The sequence below is a fragment of the Gopherus evgoodei genome, chromosome 5, assembly GCF_007399415.2.
Source record: "Gopherus evgoodei ecotype Sinaloan lineage chromosome 5, rGopEvg1_v1.p, whole genome shotgun sequence".
NCBI classification, from domain to species: domain Eukaryota; kingdom Metazoa; phylum Chordata; order Testudines; family Testudinidae; genus Gopherus; species Gopherus evgoodei.
In genome coordinates, this window is record NC_044326.1 from 46,629,351 (window position 1) to 46,649,208 (window position 19,858).

Below are 19,858 nucleotides of genomic sequence, written 5' to 3' on the forward strand. Positions count from 1 at the left end.
AATAAAATTCCAATCCTCTCAATAAGTGTTTGTTTCAAAACTAGAATCGTGAGTTTTTTTAAAAAAAATTCTTCCCCTGGAGACCCAATTTGCAGAGTAAAACAGTCTGTTTTTATTTTCACTCTTTGTACTGGAATCCATTTTAAAATGATTTTTAATCTAAGGATTCCCTCAGCAATTGAATTTGCAGGCAAATGAGAACTAAGCATTGAAACCTCGGTTTTTGTTGTTGTTTGAACTTTTAGTGAATTCTAGGACTCCTGGAAAATGTCAGATTCACACTAGTCATTGAGGTACTCTATCAGCAGTACTGGAAGTGGTAATGAGCCAAAACGTGGCAGTCTGCACCACTGTGACTCAGTCTTGGCCTGGATGCTCTAATTTCCAGAGACCTCTCAACCCTAATACTTGGCCTCTCTGCTAATACTCCCAGTAAGGATAGTGATTATGATGAAGCTTCTTTCTACAGATGTAGATTCAGGTCTTCTAGGAACTAGATCTCCAAAATATTTCAGATACAGTAGGCCAACAAGGAATAGCTATGAAGTGGTAATAACGTATGATCACTACCAATAACAGACTGGAATTGACTTTGTGACCTAGAGGAGAATGGTGTTCTATCCCACTGAGCCACCTTGTACTAGGGATGTAAAATGTTAACCGATTAACAGTTAACCCCTGGCCATGCCGTGCCAGACAGATCCCGGTCCCATGCCATGCCAGATCCCACCCTCGCTGGCTGGACCCGAGCCCCAGTCATGCAGTGCCGGACCCCAGCTCACCCTGCCAGTTGTCCAGCCGTCCCCAGCCCCACAGTTGGCTAATCAACCCCAGCCCTGGCCTCGCCAGCCAAAGCAACCCCAGCCCCTCTCCCTTTAATTGGTTAACCATTTAAACAATAGAATTTTAATCATTTAAATGGTTAACTTTTTTAATGATATTTACATCCCTACCTTGTACCCTGCAAAATGCCTTTAAATAAATCAAAATTAATTATGTTTGCATTTATAGGCTTAATTTGGACACAATTAGAAGACTACAATGGTTAAAATGCAATTACACTTTCAGAGTTTGCCCCAGGGCCATCCCAGTGTTGCTGCTTTCTCGGTGAGGCCCACAATAGCTTCTGCACCATTAAGAAGAATTTGAAAATTGAAAGCATTATAGTAACCAGATTTTGATTAGTTTTGGATTGTTTTTTAATGTGTGCGCTCTGTGCTCGGATGCCTCTTTGTAAATGTAGTCCTGCAAGTCTAGATGTAATGTATTTTAAACAGTTGCCCGCAGTGTGCTTACACTGTACTTGCAGCAGGAGATTCCATGCTGTGCAGAACGTGGAACCCCAGGGGAGGTGCTGAAGTGGCTTTAAGCCACTTTTATGGCTTCCCAATCCTAGGCTGTTGCAGAGGGCAGAGCAACCCCAATGTAATTTGGATAACTCTGTAGGCCTGTCCCTGGCCAGCAGTGCTGCCCAGAATCATTCCAACACTACCTACTGCAACCACATGCCCACCCATCCCTTACATGCCCCTCCCACCCCCAGTATGCCCCCTGTGACAGGACTTGTGTAGGAGTCTTTGGAAGACACCTGCAGCTGTCCTCTTCAGTTCCTTTGCTGAGGGAATTCTTCCCCAGCTGGAGCAGAGGCTTTTAGAGCCCCTTTAAGACTGCTCCTAGCCCTTTTTACCCAGCATAAAGGGACCAGGGCAGTGTGTGAGACTCACCCAAAGTGAATATAGTCCTTGCCCAAAGAGTCTGTAAATGAGTGACCTAGTTTTCAGAGAAGCTAAGCACCTTCAGTTCCCCTTAAAATCAGTGAGAACTGCATGTTTTCAACACTTCTGAAAACCACTTCTCTCTGAAGATTAAAAGTAAAGACTGGATTTGCCGGGTATCCTAAGAAAAAATTAACTTTGATTTTTTTTCTTTTATCTACTGCTGCTACTTTTGATCACTCTAGGAGAACGGATTCTCCGAAGGATTTTAATGTAGAGTTTTAAATGTCTTACATCTTACTGTTCAGTGCTTATAGTCAAGAGCATTACATCCTAGTGATTTATGAATTGCAGCATCTTAGCAGCAATTGGTAATTCCCAGTCACATTCACCTAAAGTGGTATTTGTTCTAAAAAATGATTTAACACGTGCAGATGTGGCATCTGTTTGAGGATGTAATGTATTTTGAGACCAATTTACAGTACTTGAGATGACTTTCATCTATGCCCCCTTGATTCCTCTCTATACTGATTGCAAGGGAATATTCTGAGATGATCTTATGCCCATTAACACAGCATCCTTCTATCATTAATATGGAGATATTTGACTTTTCTGCTAAGAGACATCGCTTCAAAGATCTCCTGATTTGAGGTCCATGATGTTTTTCATGTATAGGTGCGGCTGCTCATGGGATGTTAAGGCCAACTTTTCAAAATCAAGCACAAAACACTGTTAGTTTTAGACTTCTGCCTGCCTGTTATTGCCAACATCTGGTTCTTGCTTCTCTTTGGGAAGCTAAAAGAGAATTGGAGGAATGTGTTTGTTTATAACCTTTTCCCTATTACTTTTCTCTTATCTTTTTATTAGGGAGTACTTGACATAGTGGAAGGATATAGTGCATAAACACCCAAAACTATATTTTCAGGGAGTTTTTTTAAATGTAAAATTTAACAAACCGTATTCCGATAGCAATGACCTAGTGCAGGGTGTGCATTAATGCACTTTTCTGGTGGATAAAGAGGAATTTGCCTTTGTTCTCTCATAATATAGCCAAGGTACACACCAGTGGACTACAAATGCACACTCTTTTGTGCCTTATTGTTATGTTGCGGCACAAATAAAGGTAAGGGTAAGTACTGTATGTTGTCTTATCACTGCCTAAGTACACATCAAAGCATTCATTTGAAACTCATGAATCATTGAGAAATTTCTCTCCTACCTGTACCTAGAAACTGATTTATTATTGTTAATTCACTAGTGCCAAGAGACAAGGTCCTTTTCAGAATCAGGGCCCATGTTGCTGAGCACTGTACAAACACAAAAAAGTCATACTCCCGGTTCTGAAGAACTAAAATGTGGAAGGAACGAGGAGAGGGGAATATATTCAAGCATATACAATTTTACATATGTTATTTATAATGATTTTTAAACGGCAAATGTAAGTTCCAGTTATCCCCCAACAATCACTGTTGTTAACTGGCTGATTTCTTACAGGCATCATGGCAAAGCTGAGCAGTGAGGAAGGATTTAAAACACACTTAAGTAAATTGTTTGAAAAAATTCCATGCTAACAGTTTGGTTGTAAATAATTCAAGAAACTCCATAACTCAGTTTTCCCTGATCGAGAAGCAGCAAAGAGTCCTGTGGCACCTTATAGACTAACAAACGTATTGGAGCATGAGCTTTCGTGGGTGAATACCCACTTTGTCGGATGCATGACTTCTCTGATGGAGAAGTGAGTTTCTGAATTATTTTATTATTTGAAACTTAACTGTTAACACTGAATTTTTTTTCAAGTAACTTACCTAAAAGTGTGCTATGCTAGTAACACTGACAATCCACATGTATTTCCACTTGGATGTTACATCTTCAATTAGGGTAAAAATAATCCACAGCAATAATTCCTTTTATTTAACTCCATCAACAGAGCCATCGTATTTAAGCAGTCTGCACCTTCTCTTATTGATTTGGCTTGTAGATGCAGTACACGTTCAAAGCACTATACAGACACTTAAGGAATGGAGACTATCAAAAGCATTTCAAGTCCCAGTGAAAGTCCATATGCCCCTAACTAATGAATCTTCACAGCACAACTGTGAGATAAGTTGATAAGCATTATTCCCATTTTTACACATGGGGAAACTGAGGCAGAGAGGTGCAGTGGCTTGGCCCAGACCACACACTGAGTCAGTGGCAGAGCCAGGATTATAACTCAGGATCACCTGAATCCCAGCACTTCACTCATTCTTCCAGACCACTCTTAATAAAACTGCATAAACATTTGTTTGCACTCTGCCGTACATTGCTCTTACATTTTTTAAAAATATACATTGTCTTTTAGGTCTGTCAGTGGAAAGAAACTATGTTCTGCCTGTCGGCTTCCTCTTGGAAAAGGAGCTGCCATGATTATTGAAACACTCGGTCTATATTTTCACATTCATTGCTTCAGGGTATGACTTCATTATTATCTTGGTTGTTTAAAAAATATTTCATTCCACCTGTGTCATGGTTACTGTGGGAAGAAAGTATGTTGTAATTAGGGATCATGAACACTGGAAATGGAAGGAAGAGGAAGTTGTTATTCTGCACCACTGTTATGCATTTTTATTGAAGAGGAGTTAGAATGGTCTAACTTTGTTTCTTTCCTATCAAATAGTTACACCAAGGGTTATATAATTTGAACCAAGACCTGTGATTTATTAGCAAGTAACTGTGCAGATGTTATTCCACAATCTCATAACAGAAGTTAGGGACACTTAGGGTGACCAGATGACAAAACCAAAATATCGGGACACATGCGGGGGCAGGGTGCCACGGAAGCACAAAAAACAAAAAAAGTTGGAGCGCCCCCGAAACCAAATTTCGGGACAAATGGTATCCCGACAATAGTTCTGTCGGGACGCGGGACAAACAGCTGAATATCGGGACAGTCCCGATTTTATCAGGATGTCTGGTCACCCTAGGGACGCTGGTTAATGTCCAGTTTACATGTAATTTCCAAGTATAAAATATTTGAGTGCTGGTATCTGATGAATTGTGCTTAAATAATGTACCAAATGAATCTTTCGAAGTAATTCTGACCACCTCCCCCACCCCACCCATTTTCAACTGATCAGATTCATCTTGGAGAGCTTTCACTTAGAAAAAATTATACAGTATATGAATTATACTCTATCAGTTTAGAAATGCTTAGTGATAAAGTACCTGTCACTTTAATTTCTTTTCTTTTACACATTGTCTTGTGAAGTATATGCTGACTGTTCAGCACACCTGAGATTCAGGTGCAAAACAAACCGTACATCAAGAAACATTTTCTGTGACCCAGTCACTGAGGTTTGAAACTGTGCTGACACTTTTCTAGAGAACTGTATTTGAACAAAAAGAACAGGAGTCCTTGTGGCACCTTGGAGACTAACAAATTTATTTGAGCATAAGCTTTCGTGGGCTACAGCCCACTTCATCGGATGCATGTAGTGGAAAATACAGTAGGAAGATAGATATATAGATATATACACACAGAGAACATGAAACAATGGGTGTTACTGTACATACTATAAGGAGAGTGATCAGTTAAGGTGAGCTATTATCAGCAGGAAAGAAAAAGAACTGTTTGTAGTGGTAATGAAAATGGCCCATTTCCAGCAATTGACAAGGAGATGTGAGGAACTTCGGGGGGAGGGGGGTAGACATGGGGAAATAGTTTTACTTTGTGTAGTGGCCCATCCACTCCGGGCTTGGCTACACTCACACTTTACAGCGCTGCAACTGGGGTGTGAAAAAACACCCCCCTGAGCGCTGCAAGATACAGCGCTGTAAAGCGTCAGTGTAATCAGGGCAGCAGCGCTGGGAGCGTGGCTCCCAGCGCTGCATGCTACACCCGTAAGGGATGTGGTTTACATGCAGCGCTGGGAGAGCTCTCTCCCATCGCTGCCGCTCTGACTACACTCACACTTCAAAGCGCTGCCGCAGCAGCGCTTTGAAATTCCAAATGTAGCCATCTTTATTCTGTATTTGAACAGACTTTCTTACTAATTAGATGCTAAACAGTTAAGATCTCTGTTTAGACAGAATGTAAGTGTTGAATGGCAGGATGATGGGTCAAACATTCCATCACTTGCTCCCATTTCAAATGTTTGCGCTAGTACAGTGTACTTAGTACTTGGTGACCTTTGTGTTACATCCAATGATTATTTAAATTTTGCATCTTCCTACTACATATGGGAGGAAACAGGAAAAACTGCAGAGCCTCCATGATGATATTGACCAGGTAGCTGAAAAACGATTGCAGAACTTTTTAACCAGCATCTTAATCAAAAATATCCATAGATCCCAAATTGCTGCTTCTAGCATTTACTTTGTAAAGGAGGCAGCATATAAGTAAAGGTGGACAAACCTGTTCCTCTAAAACAAAAACCAGAGCTAACCTTTGCCTCAATCTGAAATTTGCTTTGCCTCAGAAAGGGGTATGCATGCAGGCATTTTCCAATGTCTTCATGAATGTGCTTTTCTGATTTTCACCAAGTCCTCAAGTAGAAATAGTCTGAGAGAGACTGTTCTTATGGTATTTCTCAGTCAGCTAAGCTGGTGATTTCTAGAAATCTCAAGAGAACACCTGGTCTCACATCTCCAGCCTGATTTACACAGCATACATTTAGATAAGCGTTCAATAACCATCTTCATCTGTGCAACCTCTGACCTTTCTGAGGTTTGCCTGTCACAAAGGGCTCAGTTCTCTAGTAATATCTTAGGCAAAACCCTCATTGATTTTAATGTGCATTTAGTCTAAGTGAAGACTTATGGGATAAAGCCCTAAATATAGCCCGCTTTAAAAACCTTGCTTTTAGACCACATGAAATCTTTTTTTCACCTCACAAGGAACTCATGAAATGAAAATCCAAATCTTGGAAAAAATGAGAGAGAGAAAAAGAAACCTATCCCATAAACCTTACCCTCTCCATTCTTCTTCAACCAATAGTGTGGAATTTGCAAGGGACAGCTTGGAGATGCAGCAAGTGGAACTGATGTCAGGATTAGAAATGGTCTTCTCAACTGCAATGATTGTTACATCAGATCCAGAAGTAAGTACCAGATTGCATTTTAAGATAGGTATCCATGATGTTTTCCCTTCCACACTACATTTTAGAGTTAATCTTGTCATTCTTGTTGGAAGATGTTTAGGTATTTACTAACTGTGCATATGTTGATATGTAACATAAAAATATTAAGTTGTTTCTACTGTCAATTGCCATCAAAAATCTCCCAGTCCTATTCACCCTTTATTTTAGCTTTTCAATGTAATGCATGAATAATGTTTGGTATTGTAAATGTACTCAATTTTTAATTGCTGTTCATATTTTTGAGAGGATGGGAAGTTTCCCTGTGTAACAGCCTTGAATGCGTTCACCATCACCTATGCTGAATACAGGAAACTCGGGAAATTACTGATATTCAAGCGAGTTCGATGGCAATCAAACAAATTAATATCAAGTTGACTGAGCCTCCGTTAAAAAGAAACACTGTGTAGTTGGATTCTTTTTATTTACATTCTTATCTTTAAGGCTTTAGAGTTCATATTGGGAGAGGTGACACAGACACCACCTTCCCCCCACACACACACGGGGAGAGGTGACACACTCCTGTACACCTCTCTTACATAGGGGGTTGACCAATTGACCCAACCCTCCCTGCCCTGTGCTCTCAGCCAGCCAGGCCTGATTTGGTCCCTGGGATGGGCCTTCCTCTCCTGGTACCTGGCACCTTGTCTTCCCGAGGCAACACATGGTGGGGGGGGGGGCATGTAGGGTCACATTCCCCCCCCCTTCCAGATTGCTGCCAGGGTTCACACCAGAATGTGGCCAGCAGCAGCTTTTCTGCACTCTGCAGGAGGGAAGGGGTGGGAGCTGCTTCCAGCCACAAAGGAGGAAGAGGGAAGAAAGGGATGACCTGACCCATGTCTTTGCAGAACTCATCTCTTTCCCCCCCCAACCCCTACCCCCAGCCGGAAGCAGCTTGTTCCTTCCTACCCGCACAGCATTGAAAGGCAGCTAACATCTCCAGGCTGCTGTTGGCCACCGACATAACCCAGCCACTTCTGGCTACGGTGCGGGCAGGAAGGGGTTAAGTCCTAAGGCTGCATCATGCACTAGAGCCCAGGGAACCTGACTGCAGGGACTTCAGTGAATCACAGGCCAGAGAGGTAGCTCAGTAGGGGAGGGTGCGTAGGGAACAGCAGTCACTTGCTCCCTGGGGCAGGGCCCCCGCTGCCACTCCAGAGCTTAGCTGAGGGGCAGAGAGGTTTCTCCATGGCAGCACTGTGTGGGGCTTTGGCACATGCAGGGCTTGACTCCTCCTAGCTAGAGTCCTGAGCCATAGGCACCAACTTCCCCTCTTTCCCCTGGGTGCTCGACCCCCCCTTCTCCCCCAGTCCTGCCCCACTCCACCCCTTCCATGAGGCCCCCACCCCCTTCCCCAAAGTCTCTGCCCCAACTTCACCCCTTCCCTGCCAATATTTCAATTCCTTCCCCAATCCCCGCCCCAGCCCTGTCTCTTCCCCGCCTCCTCAACTGAGTGTGCCACGTTCCCGCTCCTCCCATCCCCCCAACTCCCCCAGAGCGTGCTAACGGTGCCAAATAGCAGTTTGGCGGTGGCTGGGTAGGAAATGCTGGGAGGTAGGCAGAGGAGTGGGGACACAGTGCACTGGAGGGGGAGAGGGAGCAGGAGGTGGGGTGGAGGGGAGCATGGCTGCTGGTGGGTGCAGAGCACCCACTTATTTTTCCCTGTGAGTGCTCCAGCCCCAAAGCATCCACAGAGTCGGCGTTTATGCCCCAAGCCAGAGGGTCTTGTGATTTCCCAGGGTGCCAGCCCAGCTGGAGGCAGTGGGGGAAAGAAGGAGCCTGCCGGTCAGGCTGTTGGTGAGCTGAGCACTCCAACCAGGGGCTAGTTCTCCTTATAGCGCTGGGAGTGGAATGTACCCTGTCGGAGGGATATGGAGGAGCAGTGGGGCCAGGGAGGGCGCAAAGGGGCAAAGCAGGGAGAAGACAGTGAGATGGGGAGCACGTAAAGGGCCGATGGGTGGGCAGCAGAGGCGACATGTAACCGGCCGCGGCCTGGCACCCGCCCTCATTCACCAGCCATCGCAGCTTGTAGTGCACAGCCAGCGCCAGCCGGAAATGGGACGGGAGGCTGGGCCCTGCTGGCTGAGAGCCAGCATGCAGCAGATGCTGTGCTGACGGACCAGTGGAGGAGCAGCCGGCCCCATGCGCTGCATCTTCACCAGCCTTGCACACCCACCCCCATTGCTGGCCACTGGACCATTCCCATTCACGGCTGGTCAGCGGGAGGCTGGCAAGCAGGGATCCAGCCAATAGCAGAACCCACCAGTACTGATGTGCAGGAGACAGAAAATACAGGACAGTTTGCCCATTTTCAAGAAAAAGTTGGGACATCTTTGGGACTGTCCCTTTAAAAACAGAATGTCTGGTCACCCCTAACACCACCCTGTCCCACTTTAATCCTCTTTCTGTCCAAAAAGACTTAAGAGCCCATGAATATTGCTCTTTAATTGACATAAGGGTCCCTGTTAAGCAGTATTAGACACACCATCCCATTTAATGTCTAAATACGTGGCCCCTGCAGCACACTTGGACCTTGTATGTCCATGAGATTCCTGTTCATGGATCTCTTACTTGTCACTGGGGAGTGTAGGACGGTACTACCACTTGGTGTAGTCCAGATTTTGTTCCTATCTACTATGCAATCTACATGTGATGGATATCAAATTACTACAGAATTTTTAACCCCTTTCCTTCCTTTCCCTCCTGCCAGCCCATGGTCAGGTACATAGGAAATACACTGCACTTTTATTCTGCATGAAAGGAAGGGTGTGTGGAGAAAAACACAGATCACCACCCTAGACTTGATCTGAAATTTCTGTTGAATACCGAATATCCAGGACATGTTTGCTATTGATGGGACAAAACACAGGGTCCTCTTCCTTCCCCCGTATTATTTCTTCCCCTCGCCAAAAAAGTCTGGCTCTGTAAGTCAAGGAACAAAAATACTCTGGTCCATCCACAACTTGTACTCAGTCCTAATGTATTGATTTTTGAGTTTAGAAGTATTTCCATATTCTTAGAGATAGAGGGTGCTGCTGTACAGCCTCTCATCCATTTGCACAGTTGCTTTTATTTGTGTTATGAAATGCTTTTAGGCACTTTATATCAAACCAAACAAAATTAGAAATTTTAGAAATACTTCTTCATATCTATAGGCTTGACCATGCAAACTCTTACTCAAGTAGGTGAGGAACTGGCCATAAATGTATGTCTGTGTTTCTAGCTATATATAAAAATTGGAAGAAAATTCAATATTTTTTTCTTTCCCTTCCCCAATTTTTGTTTGTTTATTTGAAAGAGGGTTGTGATCCGATTTACAAGAGAGGGCACTGTAGAGTATTACTGCTCAGTACATGTGAGATAGCAGTTGTCTTCTGCAGTTTTATTACAACTTTGTGTTAGAAAGTAGAAGAAAATACTATATTATAGTGAAGTCACTTGTGCATGTGTGATTTAAAGTTCTTTGTTTTCATTACAAATTCATATTCTGTGTTTTGTACAGTGCCTAGCACAAAGGGGTCTTGGTCCATGATTAGGGCTCCCAGGTGCTAGGGTAATACAAATAATGTTTTCAGAATTTCCTAGCTCACCTTCAGGTGTTTTCTCTAAACTGAAAATTGGCCTCTTTCTTCAGTGTCTCTGCTCAGGAGCTTTTCTTTTGATTCAAAATTTTAAAAAATTACCCACTTGTGCTTAAGTTCCAAAAGTGGACGAATAGTCCAAGTTTAGGAGTTCTAGAGGGGTTGATTTTGTTGGCCTTCAACAGTTAAAATGGTTTATCTGTATGTTGTTTGGCTTTTATTTATATAAAAAAAATGTGGAAGATAGTTTGTCTGAAATAGAGGACATGGTACTACAATGTTAGTGCCCTTACACTAACCAGAAGTTGTGCAAATAAGAGGCTGAGAGGGGTGTGGATACACTTGCAGAACAGCTGCCTACCAGAAGTTTGCCTGAAGCTCCAAATTACTTTATTTCATAATGAATACACCAGTTTAAAAACTTGAAATAGAAAAATATGTATGTCAACGTGTCTTCTATTTTTCTAGGAGAAAACTAAGTGGCCAGGGTATTTTTTTTTAAATAAGTGACTGCAGTTTATGATAGCTTATCTTTTTAGAACAACAAATTAATACAGATAAACTTAAAAAAAACCCCAGAAATATTCTTATCCATATCATTAATGTTATACATGAGACACTGATGAAGTTCTAAGGCAAAGTAGTTAACGCTCTTCTTTAACTTGTGTATTGCCTGGTTACAGGAGGAGGCTGCTTCTGATCATTGTGTGCAGTCATATAATGCAAAATTGGCACAATGGAATTGACTAAAGATGACTTATCAACCTCCGCCATGTTGTTCTACCATAATATTGTTTTTGTCATAATTGTGTGGGTAAATTGACTGGAAGTGCATGCAGAATGTGCTAGCAATACAAAGGAGATAATTTGTCTTTCAAACATAAAGGATAAATTCCTGCTAGGCCAATATTTATATACTTCTCTCCCTCCACCCTCAGTTGGTGCCTAATTTATATCCTTAATTGACTGTAGAACTAGGGGCATTACTGAGTTGTAAAACTCTTGCCAGAATTTCTTGCATATAAATGTCACATGAGGGAAATCCTATCTACTCCATTGTTTTAAAAGTGACAAGTGTCAGGATTTGTCACCTTTGTAACTGTTACTATGGTTTTATTTTTTAATTTAGCTGCTGGGCAGCCAACAACCTTGTGACAGGAATTTCAGTCCTAAAAACTTGCTGCAAGAAGGAGCTTCCCCATCATGTCCCTGGGGCTGCTTCCAGACAATCACTTGTAAGAGCTCATATCCATGGACTTCATAGCTCCCATCTCATTTTGAAATGCTCACATAAAAGGCTGCATCTGCTACTTTAAAGCGCAGTATCATTTTTCCCTTTCTTAATGAATTTGCATAATATGTATGAAGAACATTTGGTAATTCGTATCTGAAATATTAAAAAAGAGAATTTCCATGTTTTCCGATATGTTTATGATTTAAAATCTGTCATTTTGGTCTTTTCAAAGCCAGAAAAGATTCTATAAATCTATTTTGTTTTAATACTTCTAGGAATTAAAATAAGTTTACAGAATGTTTATGGAAGTTCTAGAATATGTCAATTCGAGATGAGATGATTTAAAGATAGCATCAAATTAGTGCATTTGCAAAACTAAACATCATGTGACTTTTCTGTTATTACTGAAACTATTAACTTTTTTACACAAAGACACTAGTTTAATAATACATACTGTAATTCTGAAACATTTTGTTTTATATTATCTTCAGTGGAGGGTAGGAGTTATACAAATAAATTATTGCACCTTTAGCATTAGGATTTTTTTTCAATATGTGTATACATCAAGTAATGGTCAACACTATAGTTTAATAGTCTATCAAATAAAGATTTCTTCATTAACCTTGAAAGAGTGTATGCCATTAGCAATTGCAAAAATCCACACTAGGATAATAAAGAGGAAATCTTTTCTTAACATGTACAGAATTATACAATACTACCAAATTCTTGGGGGGCTGACGTGGATGAAGCTGAATCTACCAGAGGTGGGTTGGTGGTTGTTGGTACAGCTAAACGGATCTACTGGCTTGTAATTTTCTCATGGCCAGTAGAGTTGTTACAAATGAATTAGCAGATCTTATGAATCTGATATCTTAATGAGATTCTATGTAGTAGAAATACATTTACAAACCAGACGGGTTGATTTGGTTCCCATAAAGGGTCAATATAATTAGAATGTGTCAAACTATAAACAGCTGTGATTCAGTGCGGTACATCAGTGGTCCTGAACCTGTGTTCCTTGTATATACAACTCTCATTGCAGTCAGTGGGATTTGTGAGTGTATAAAGAATGCAGGATGAGGTCCAATCTGTCACACTTTACAAAAAAAACCCAACAAAACTATTAAGCGCATTTGGGTCAGTTGCACTCTGTGCATTATCATAAATATATTCTACTATTAGTGCATACCAGTAGCTCCCTGAAATAGAAACTGAAGCTGTGGGTGTATAGATCAAGAATATACCCTAAAATTTAGCTCACACATTACAGTTGTAAAATATTACAGTACTGATTTCTAACTGTATTACATGGCGAATTTTAGCAGGCTGATAAAGGAGAAGTTATTCAAAAAATCACACTTAGCAACTTAAGATGTGATTTAAAATGAAAAAAAAATCTATTTATTCTACCTTAAAACCATGGTCAACTAAATTAAGAGATTCCTTATTGTATGTGACAGAATATGTACACATCCATTGTCTTTTGATGTTGGTAAAAGGAAATAAAGTGGATATTAGGTAAGCAATAATTTTTTCTAAGTGTTTATATTGATAGCATCTATTTATTTAAAATGCTAGACAGTTCTTTGCGTGCAAGTTGCATGCTCATGCAGAAATACTTTGTCACTGAAAACATTTGTACAATGTTGTAATTTTAAGACGTTGCTGTCTAATAGAAAGTTACACATTATTTCATTAAAACTGTGCCTTAGAAAATGCGAAGTTGTTGCACATAGTGGTGACTTATGGATGCAATAAATCCCAAGAGTAAAGCTCACAGGACTTCACGTGGGGGTTATTTTATTTTTAAAAAACCCTACAAAAATATTAAAGAAACGTTTGGATATATAGAGCAACATCCAATGTTTTGATTAACCATTTGCATGATTTACTGTTAAATGTTTTGATAACCTTGATGTTTACATGTTTACACTTTGCATGTTGTCATCATAATACTTTATTGCAAATAATGCACAATATGAAAATTCAAAATACAGATTTTTATAAAGTACTTTTTACAGCTGTCTAACTCCAAATGTTACACTAAAGGTATGTAAATGTATTATATTCTGGGCATAATTTTCAAAACATGACTTCCATTTTTGCATGCTTGAGTGTGAACATTTAATATTTAGTCATTAACACTTATGCACACAGGTGATAAGATTTAGATGTATAAATCAGTCACCTGAGTGTACAAGTGAAGTCAGTGGTAAACTCCCAGTGATTTTAGCAGAGGCATGACTGGAGCCAAAATGCATGTGCAAATTGGAGTTTTTATGTGCAGAGTTGCAAACGCACAAATGGATCTCTGATTGAAGCCTTTTGAAAATGTAGCCCTCCTTTCTCTCATTTTTTCGTATATACATATTTTAGTGTGGCTAATTGTATATGTACCAAAACTAATGTAAAGCAAAACAAAGCAGCATTCTTAGACCACACAGTGTTTTTCCATAATGAACAACTGGTCACCAGCACAGAACATTTTCTAAATGCTAATTGCCAATGGTTTGTTAATATTTGATTTATTTTTTCATTTGGAGACTGTTACTTGGCAGTTCAAGCAGGCTAAGGCCTAGCTTTTTCCAATTCAAACATAAGTTTTGAAATATTTTTCTTTTTCTTTTCTTTTTTCTTTTTCTGTTTTTTTTTATTTTTATTTGTTTGTGGTTGCAGGAAAAATAATGCTTTACTTACACTGAGCTACCATGTAAATGTGTTTGTTTCACAGTGATGTATTGTTGCTGAGCAAGTACAATATAATGTTTTTTAGCTCTTGCAAAAGCTTATTTACCACCTTGTTACATCAGAGAACATTGATAACTGTCATGGCCATTTTATGTATTTTGCTGCCAAACTTTCATCCTGGTTTTCCTTACTCCTGCTCTGTAGTGTTATTGATGGAATACATACTATAGCTAGCCTATACATGACATAATGGTTGGTGAGCTAAAATGGATCCACCTTATATGCAAGCCCTATCAAGGACAAGAATTACTGTCCTAGTTGGGCTAATGTTCCATACAGTTATACTAATCTTCACTTACAATATTTATTCTAAAATGCCTCTGGAAAATAGAGGAAAATGGTCTAGGATGCAACAGCTTTTATAGTTAATGTATGTTTATAAATAAAATGTTGAATAAATCGGGTGCAGTGTGGCTTTGTCTTGTTATAATTAACTTCCCTTGGGCGGGGCAGTAAATGGCTGCTAAATTCTCTACAGCCATGCCCTACCTAGCTGGGCAGTCTGAGCTGGAGGAAGTCCTGCCACGAGGGTTGAGCTCCCTGCGATGGAAAACACTGAGCGGGCTGCTTCCTGAAGCCTGGTTAGTGACAGTCCAGGGGCTGGTCTTGCTGAGCGCTGGGAAAGCGCCTGTTGTACTGAGCCGAGAGACAGGCATGGCTCTCCGGGTGGGCCTGATCCAAAGCCCATCCACGACTTCCCATGGTCTTCAGGGGGCTTTGGCTCAACCCAGCGTCGGCAGCGCCCTGTTTGATGGCTGCCCGAGTCCGTTTGCTGTGCCAGCGGCCTGAGCCAGGTGGGACTTGCGGAGCTGGAGCTGCAGCGGCTCAGTGCGTCCTCCTGCAGGCAGAGCGGGGAGCTGCCTGGGACCCGCGTCGCAGCCGCCCGGAGGCAGGACACCTGCAAGTGCCGCTGCCAGCCACCGGGGGCCGCTGTGGCGCCGAAATTGAAGGCAGCCGACGACAGCCGGAGTTGCTCCGCCGCTCGCAGCCCGGGGCGGGGACGGCCCCAGCTGTAGTGCCCACGAGAGGCCAGGCGGGGCAGGGACGGGGCGGTGCAGACAGGCGGCGCAAGGCCGGCATGGGGCTGCCCCGACAAGGCGGCTCTCCAGCCCTACCCGCGCCAGGCTCCCAGCCTGTGGGTCCGGCCCCTGGCTCCACCTCAGTAACCCTGGGGCGCCCCCTGTGCCTTCCCTCCGCTCCAGCGGCAGGCGCGCAGCCTCTGCCCCCTCCCACCGCGCTGCTCCGGAGCGCCCTGGGCAGCCCGTCAGGGACTGGCCCCCACTGATCGGTGTCGGGGCTGGAGCTGCCCAGACCTCGGCCGGGGAAAGGCGTGGGGCCTGCCTGCAGTCCAGCGCCCTGCGGCACGGGCTGGAGCCTGCGCTGCTCCTTGGCTGGGACAAGTGGAAGGAGACACCGCCTGAGTCCAGCTGTTTCTGCAGCTCTTCCATTCCCCTCTTCTACTGTCAAGTTCTTTGGGGCAGGGACGGGCTCTAACAACAGAACCTCCTAGGATGGGCCATAGGTGCTAGAACTAGGGCTGCTGCACAGGGCCGGCTTTACGCCAATTCAGCCGATTCCCCAGAATCGGGCCCCGTGCCTTAAGGGCCTTTTAAATTTTTTTTACCTACCCCGGCTGTGGTCTGCTCCAGGGTCTTCCATGGCCCCGCTCCCTTGACCAAAGCGCCGGCGGGAGCGCGGCTGCACCACAGCCCGGCTCTCCCAGCTGGACCCCGGCCGGAGCGGAGCAAGCCGCCCCGCGGTCCCTGCTGGAGCCCCGCCGGAGCGGGGCAAGCCGCCCCGCGTCCCCGCTCTCCTGGCCGGAGCCCTGGCCGGAGCATGGCAAGCTGCCCTGCAACCCCGCTCTCACGGCTGGAGCCTCGGCTGGAGCGGGGCAATGACAGTCATTAATAAGCAATCAACAGCATATATGATGCAATGTACATAATATATAATTGTATTATTTATGTAGTTATGAAAAGTAAATAATACATGGAAGAAAGACAAGGCTTCTTTTTTTTTTTTACACCTTTTTTTTTTTTTTAAGTCATCCCTGCCAGGGCCCTGCCGAAAATGTTTAATTGGGCCCCGCACTTCCTAAAGCTGGCCCTGCTGCTGCACCCTCTGGCTTCAAGTGGTTTCCCTCATATACAAGATCTACAGTTTGGTTCAGGTATCAGAGGGGTAGCCGTATTAGTTGATCTGTAAAAAGCGACAGAGAGTCCTGTGGCACTGTATACACTAACAGACATATTGGAGCATAAGCTTTAGTGGGTGAATACTCACTTCATCAGACGCAGTTTGATTCAATGGCTCTGAGCACCCCCATTGTACAAATTGTTCCAGCACCCCTGCCATGGGACCTTGTTGTCTATGTGGACCTCCAGGCACTACAGTAATACAGAGAGAAAATAACACTAGTCTGCTTATTACATAAGCATTGATCTATACTCAGTCAACCGCTCTGAGTGATAGTTGAAAGCAAACAGTGCTGCTGCTCTGCTTAGTGAGAAAGCCACTGTTTCAAGCCTTGCTTCCCCAAGGCCCAGCTTGGCAAGAGAAGTGTTGTTCTCTTACAAATTCCCCCTCACTTAGCCAGTGGGAAGCTGAACAGACAATGCTGCTGCCAAAGAAACTATTAGAAAGAGGACTCACTGGAGCCCTACTTAAGAAGCAGGGGTTGCTGGGCAGCCCAGGTACCTGATGGCAAAATCTACAACAGGGCTCCATCTATGGGGCTTGCCTACAACCAGCCTTACAAAGAGGAGTTCTGCTTTCATTGTGCCAAATCCAATGACCATCACTTGGCCAGTGAAAGCGAAAAGGTGCCAGGAAAAAATGTCCCATCTGAAGCAAAGCAGGTCTCACATCTGCTTAAATACCTCTTTTGAGGATGTAATCAAAACAGAAGTTCCTGATAAGAGGAAATGACTAAACTGAAAGCCACTGAAATTTTACAAGTAATAAGAGCCCAAAGATAGACACGACAGTGGTTTCCTTGGCCAAGGGGATGCTTATCCCCATAGAAAGGGAGATTTTCCTAAAAAATCATACAGACACAAAAGGTGAGAGGAACTCTTAAGTGATTCTGAGACCTCACCTGCTAGTCTGCAGGCATCTCTACCCACCACATGCACTGCAAGAGTTATCACTTGTGATGATCTTATGGCGGTGGATCACTCAAGTCACTAAAAAAAAATTCTATTTTAAAGATCTCATTAACCATTTCTTTTATTGTTAACTCATCCATGGAGACAATAGGTGGGATCCACAAAAGGACGTAGGTGTTGCACCCCCACAGGGTGCATCACAGTGCCTAAATTTTAGGTGCCTAGAAAAATCACAGGAGTAATGCTGTGACTCACCAAAGCCAAGTTAGATACCCGGGTTCCCTCAACAATGAATGGGGAGAGATAGGCGCCTAAGAATATGATTCACAAGAGCCATCATGCGAGGTGGAGAGGTGCCTAAGATACGCAGTAAGAGCTGCCAACAAGAGAGACGGGGTGCTAAGTCCTACCCCTTTCTCTAAATCTGGTCTGCAAGGAGGTGTATATCTCTGTTCTCAATCTACGCACAGAAACCAGCCATCTGGGAACAAGGTTATAACAGTAGAAATTACCACAGCCAAGATGGAAGCCAAACTCGAACAACTTAATGGAACCAAATTGGGGGCCCCAAATGATCTCCATCCAAGAATATTAAAGGAATTGAAATTGTAAGCCCAATAACAAGGGTTTTCAATGCATCTGTAAACTTGGGATTCTACACCCCATCACACCTATTTGTTACTGCTATTACCACGTATCACCAACAGCCAAAGGTGGGACACTAGAGGGGGAGGACTCTGAGTCCTGCACGCAGAAGCTCTTTCCTATTGTCTTCAGTGTAGCTTTGGCCACCTTCACTTGTTGCTCTACAAACCAAGGGTGTGATCTTCTACGAGGTGAGCTGGCTAAACAGGCAGTTGAGCCAAAGCCTCAGATCTTCCATCGCCTAACGGAGGCCAGCTGCCTATCACGTTGCCCCCTTTGTAAATTGTTAAGATGCCAAAACAAAACGGGGGACTGAATCCAGGTGCCCTAGGAATGAGCATTCCTTCATCTCCATGGCCAGGCACTCCCCTTTTTGCCTTCCCACTAATTCCACTGAATCACAAGACAATACAAATATGTATAATGAATCAGGGAAAGCAATAGTGATGATATTGATTCTGAAATTCCTGTTATTACATAGTAGGCCATCTGAAGGCCTCAGACCCTGGCTACAAGCTGTTAAATACATTTTCATGAGATGACAGAGTTTTGGCATCACGTTGTTGATTTTAAGGGCACACTTTAATTTGTGTCTGATCTGGGTACTTAGTTTAAAAAAACAAGAACCCCACTTTCAGATGATTTGGAACCAGTCAGTTGTGCAACAGTTACGCAGATACCCTGGATTTCAGCATAGGATCTTTGAATTGGATTATGTGTTTATAAGAAGCACTCAGTCTGTTGTTAATATGGTTTGGATTCATGTTCCTTATTCACTGACTGCCCCTTCCAGCCATGCCTATGTGTCAGCTCTGAGCTGACAATGAAGTAGAGCTCTCTGAACCACTAGTTGTGCTTGCATCTTCTAGTAATAAGACTCACTATGATTGCACAGCATTAAGGCCTTTGGCACTTTGGGAATGGCTGTAGGCAGTGTTTAGTTACCTGATTGATTTTATGTTTGCTTTATAAGTTTTGGGTTTTTTTTCTATCCTCCTGTAGGGGATGGGTGGGGGGAGGGGCATACAGTGGCCCTCCCTCCCCCACCCATTTGCTGCTTGGCTTGTACTGAGCATGCTCAGTAACACTGCTAAAGCTGGCTGCCCTCTCCCCCCCACCCCCTGCCCCACTATCGGCAGGCACAGGTCTCCTGATTCTTTAAAGCATATTCTACGCTGAAATTGTTCTTGGAGACAAGGTAACCTGCATTGTTTCTCATCCTCATGAGAGCTAGAGGTACCACTAAGTGATTACGCTGAACCTTGCCATCCAGCAGATGATTCTTCAGACCAGAGCCCCACTATTCCAACCTATGACTCCTACAGCTACTACCTGCAGAAATCAGGACTATGTAAACATAGAAATAAAAATCCTCTTAGACTATTAATGGATAGGTCATAACTTACAGCTTTCTGCAAGTTTCCTAAGCCCCCTCCCAGTTATGTTCCAGCAATTTAAAAGTGTTTGTGTGTTGAGTGAGTAGAGAGGAAAGTTAGGAGTAACATTATGAGATGTATTCAGCTTTCTTATCCTGAGACTTGCACAGTGATTTTAGGCTAAACTTTCACTTTGTAAAATGGTAACATTGTACCTGTTAAATTGAAAAAAATGATGATTATACTACTGTTTCTCCAACAAAAGGCTATAATGATTATCACTTTGTCTCTGACATTTTCATGTCAATGATTTTTAAACCTGTTAAAACTTCCTTAAA

The 19,858-nt window shown here is 43.0% G+C and overlaps 1 protein-coding gene across 9 annotated transcripts in view; it reads left to right on the forward strand.

Moving 5' to 3' along the window:
* Window positions 1-13,362, forward strand: part of LIMCH1 (LIM and calponin homology domains 1) — a 305,429-nt gene extending 292,067 nt beyond the window's left edge. For all 9 annotated transcript variants that reach the window (XM_030563849.1, XM_030563847.1, XM_030563851.1 and 6 more), the window contains 3 exons: window positions 4,057-4,165; window positions 6,691-6,793; window positions 11,540-13,362. In XM_030563849.1, coding sequence (XP_030419709.1) covers window positions 4,057-4,165; window positions 6,691-6,793; window positions 11,540-11,565 — 238 coding nt within the window. In that variant the 3' untranslated portion in view covers window positions 11,566-13,362. The remainder of the gene's footprint in view (window positions 1-4,056; window positions 4,166-6,690; window positions 6,794-11,539) is intronic.
* The last annotated feature ends 6,496 nt before the right edge of the window (window positions 13,363-19,858 follow it).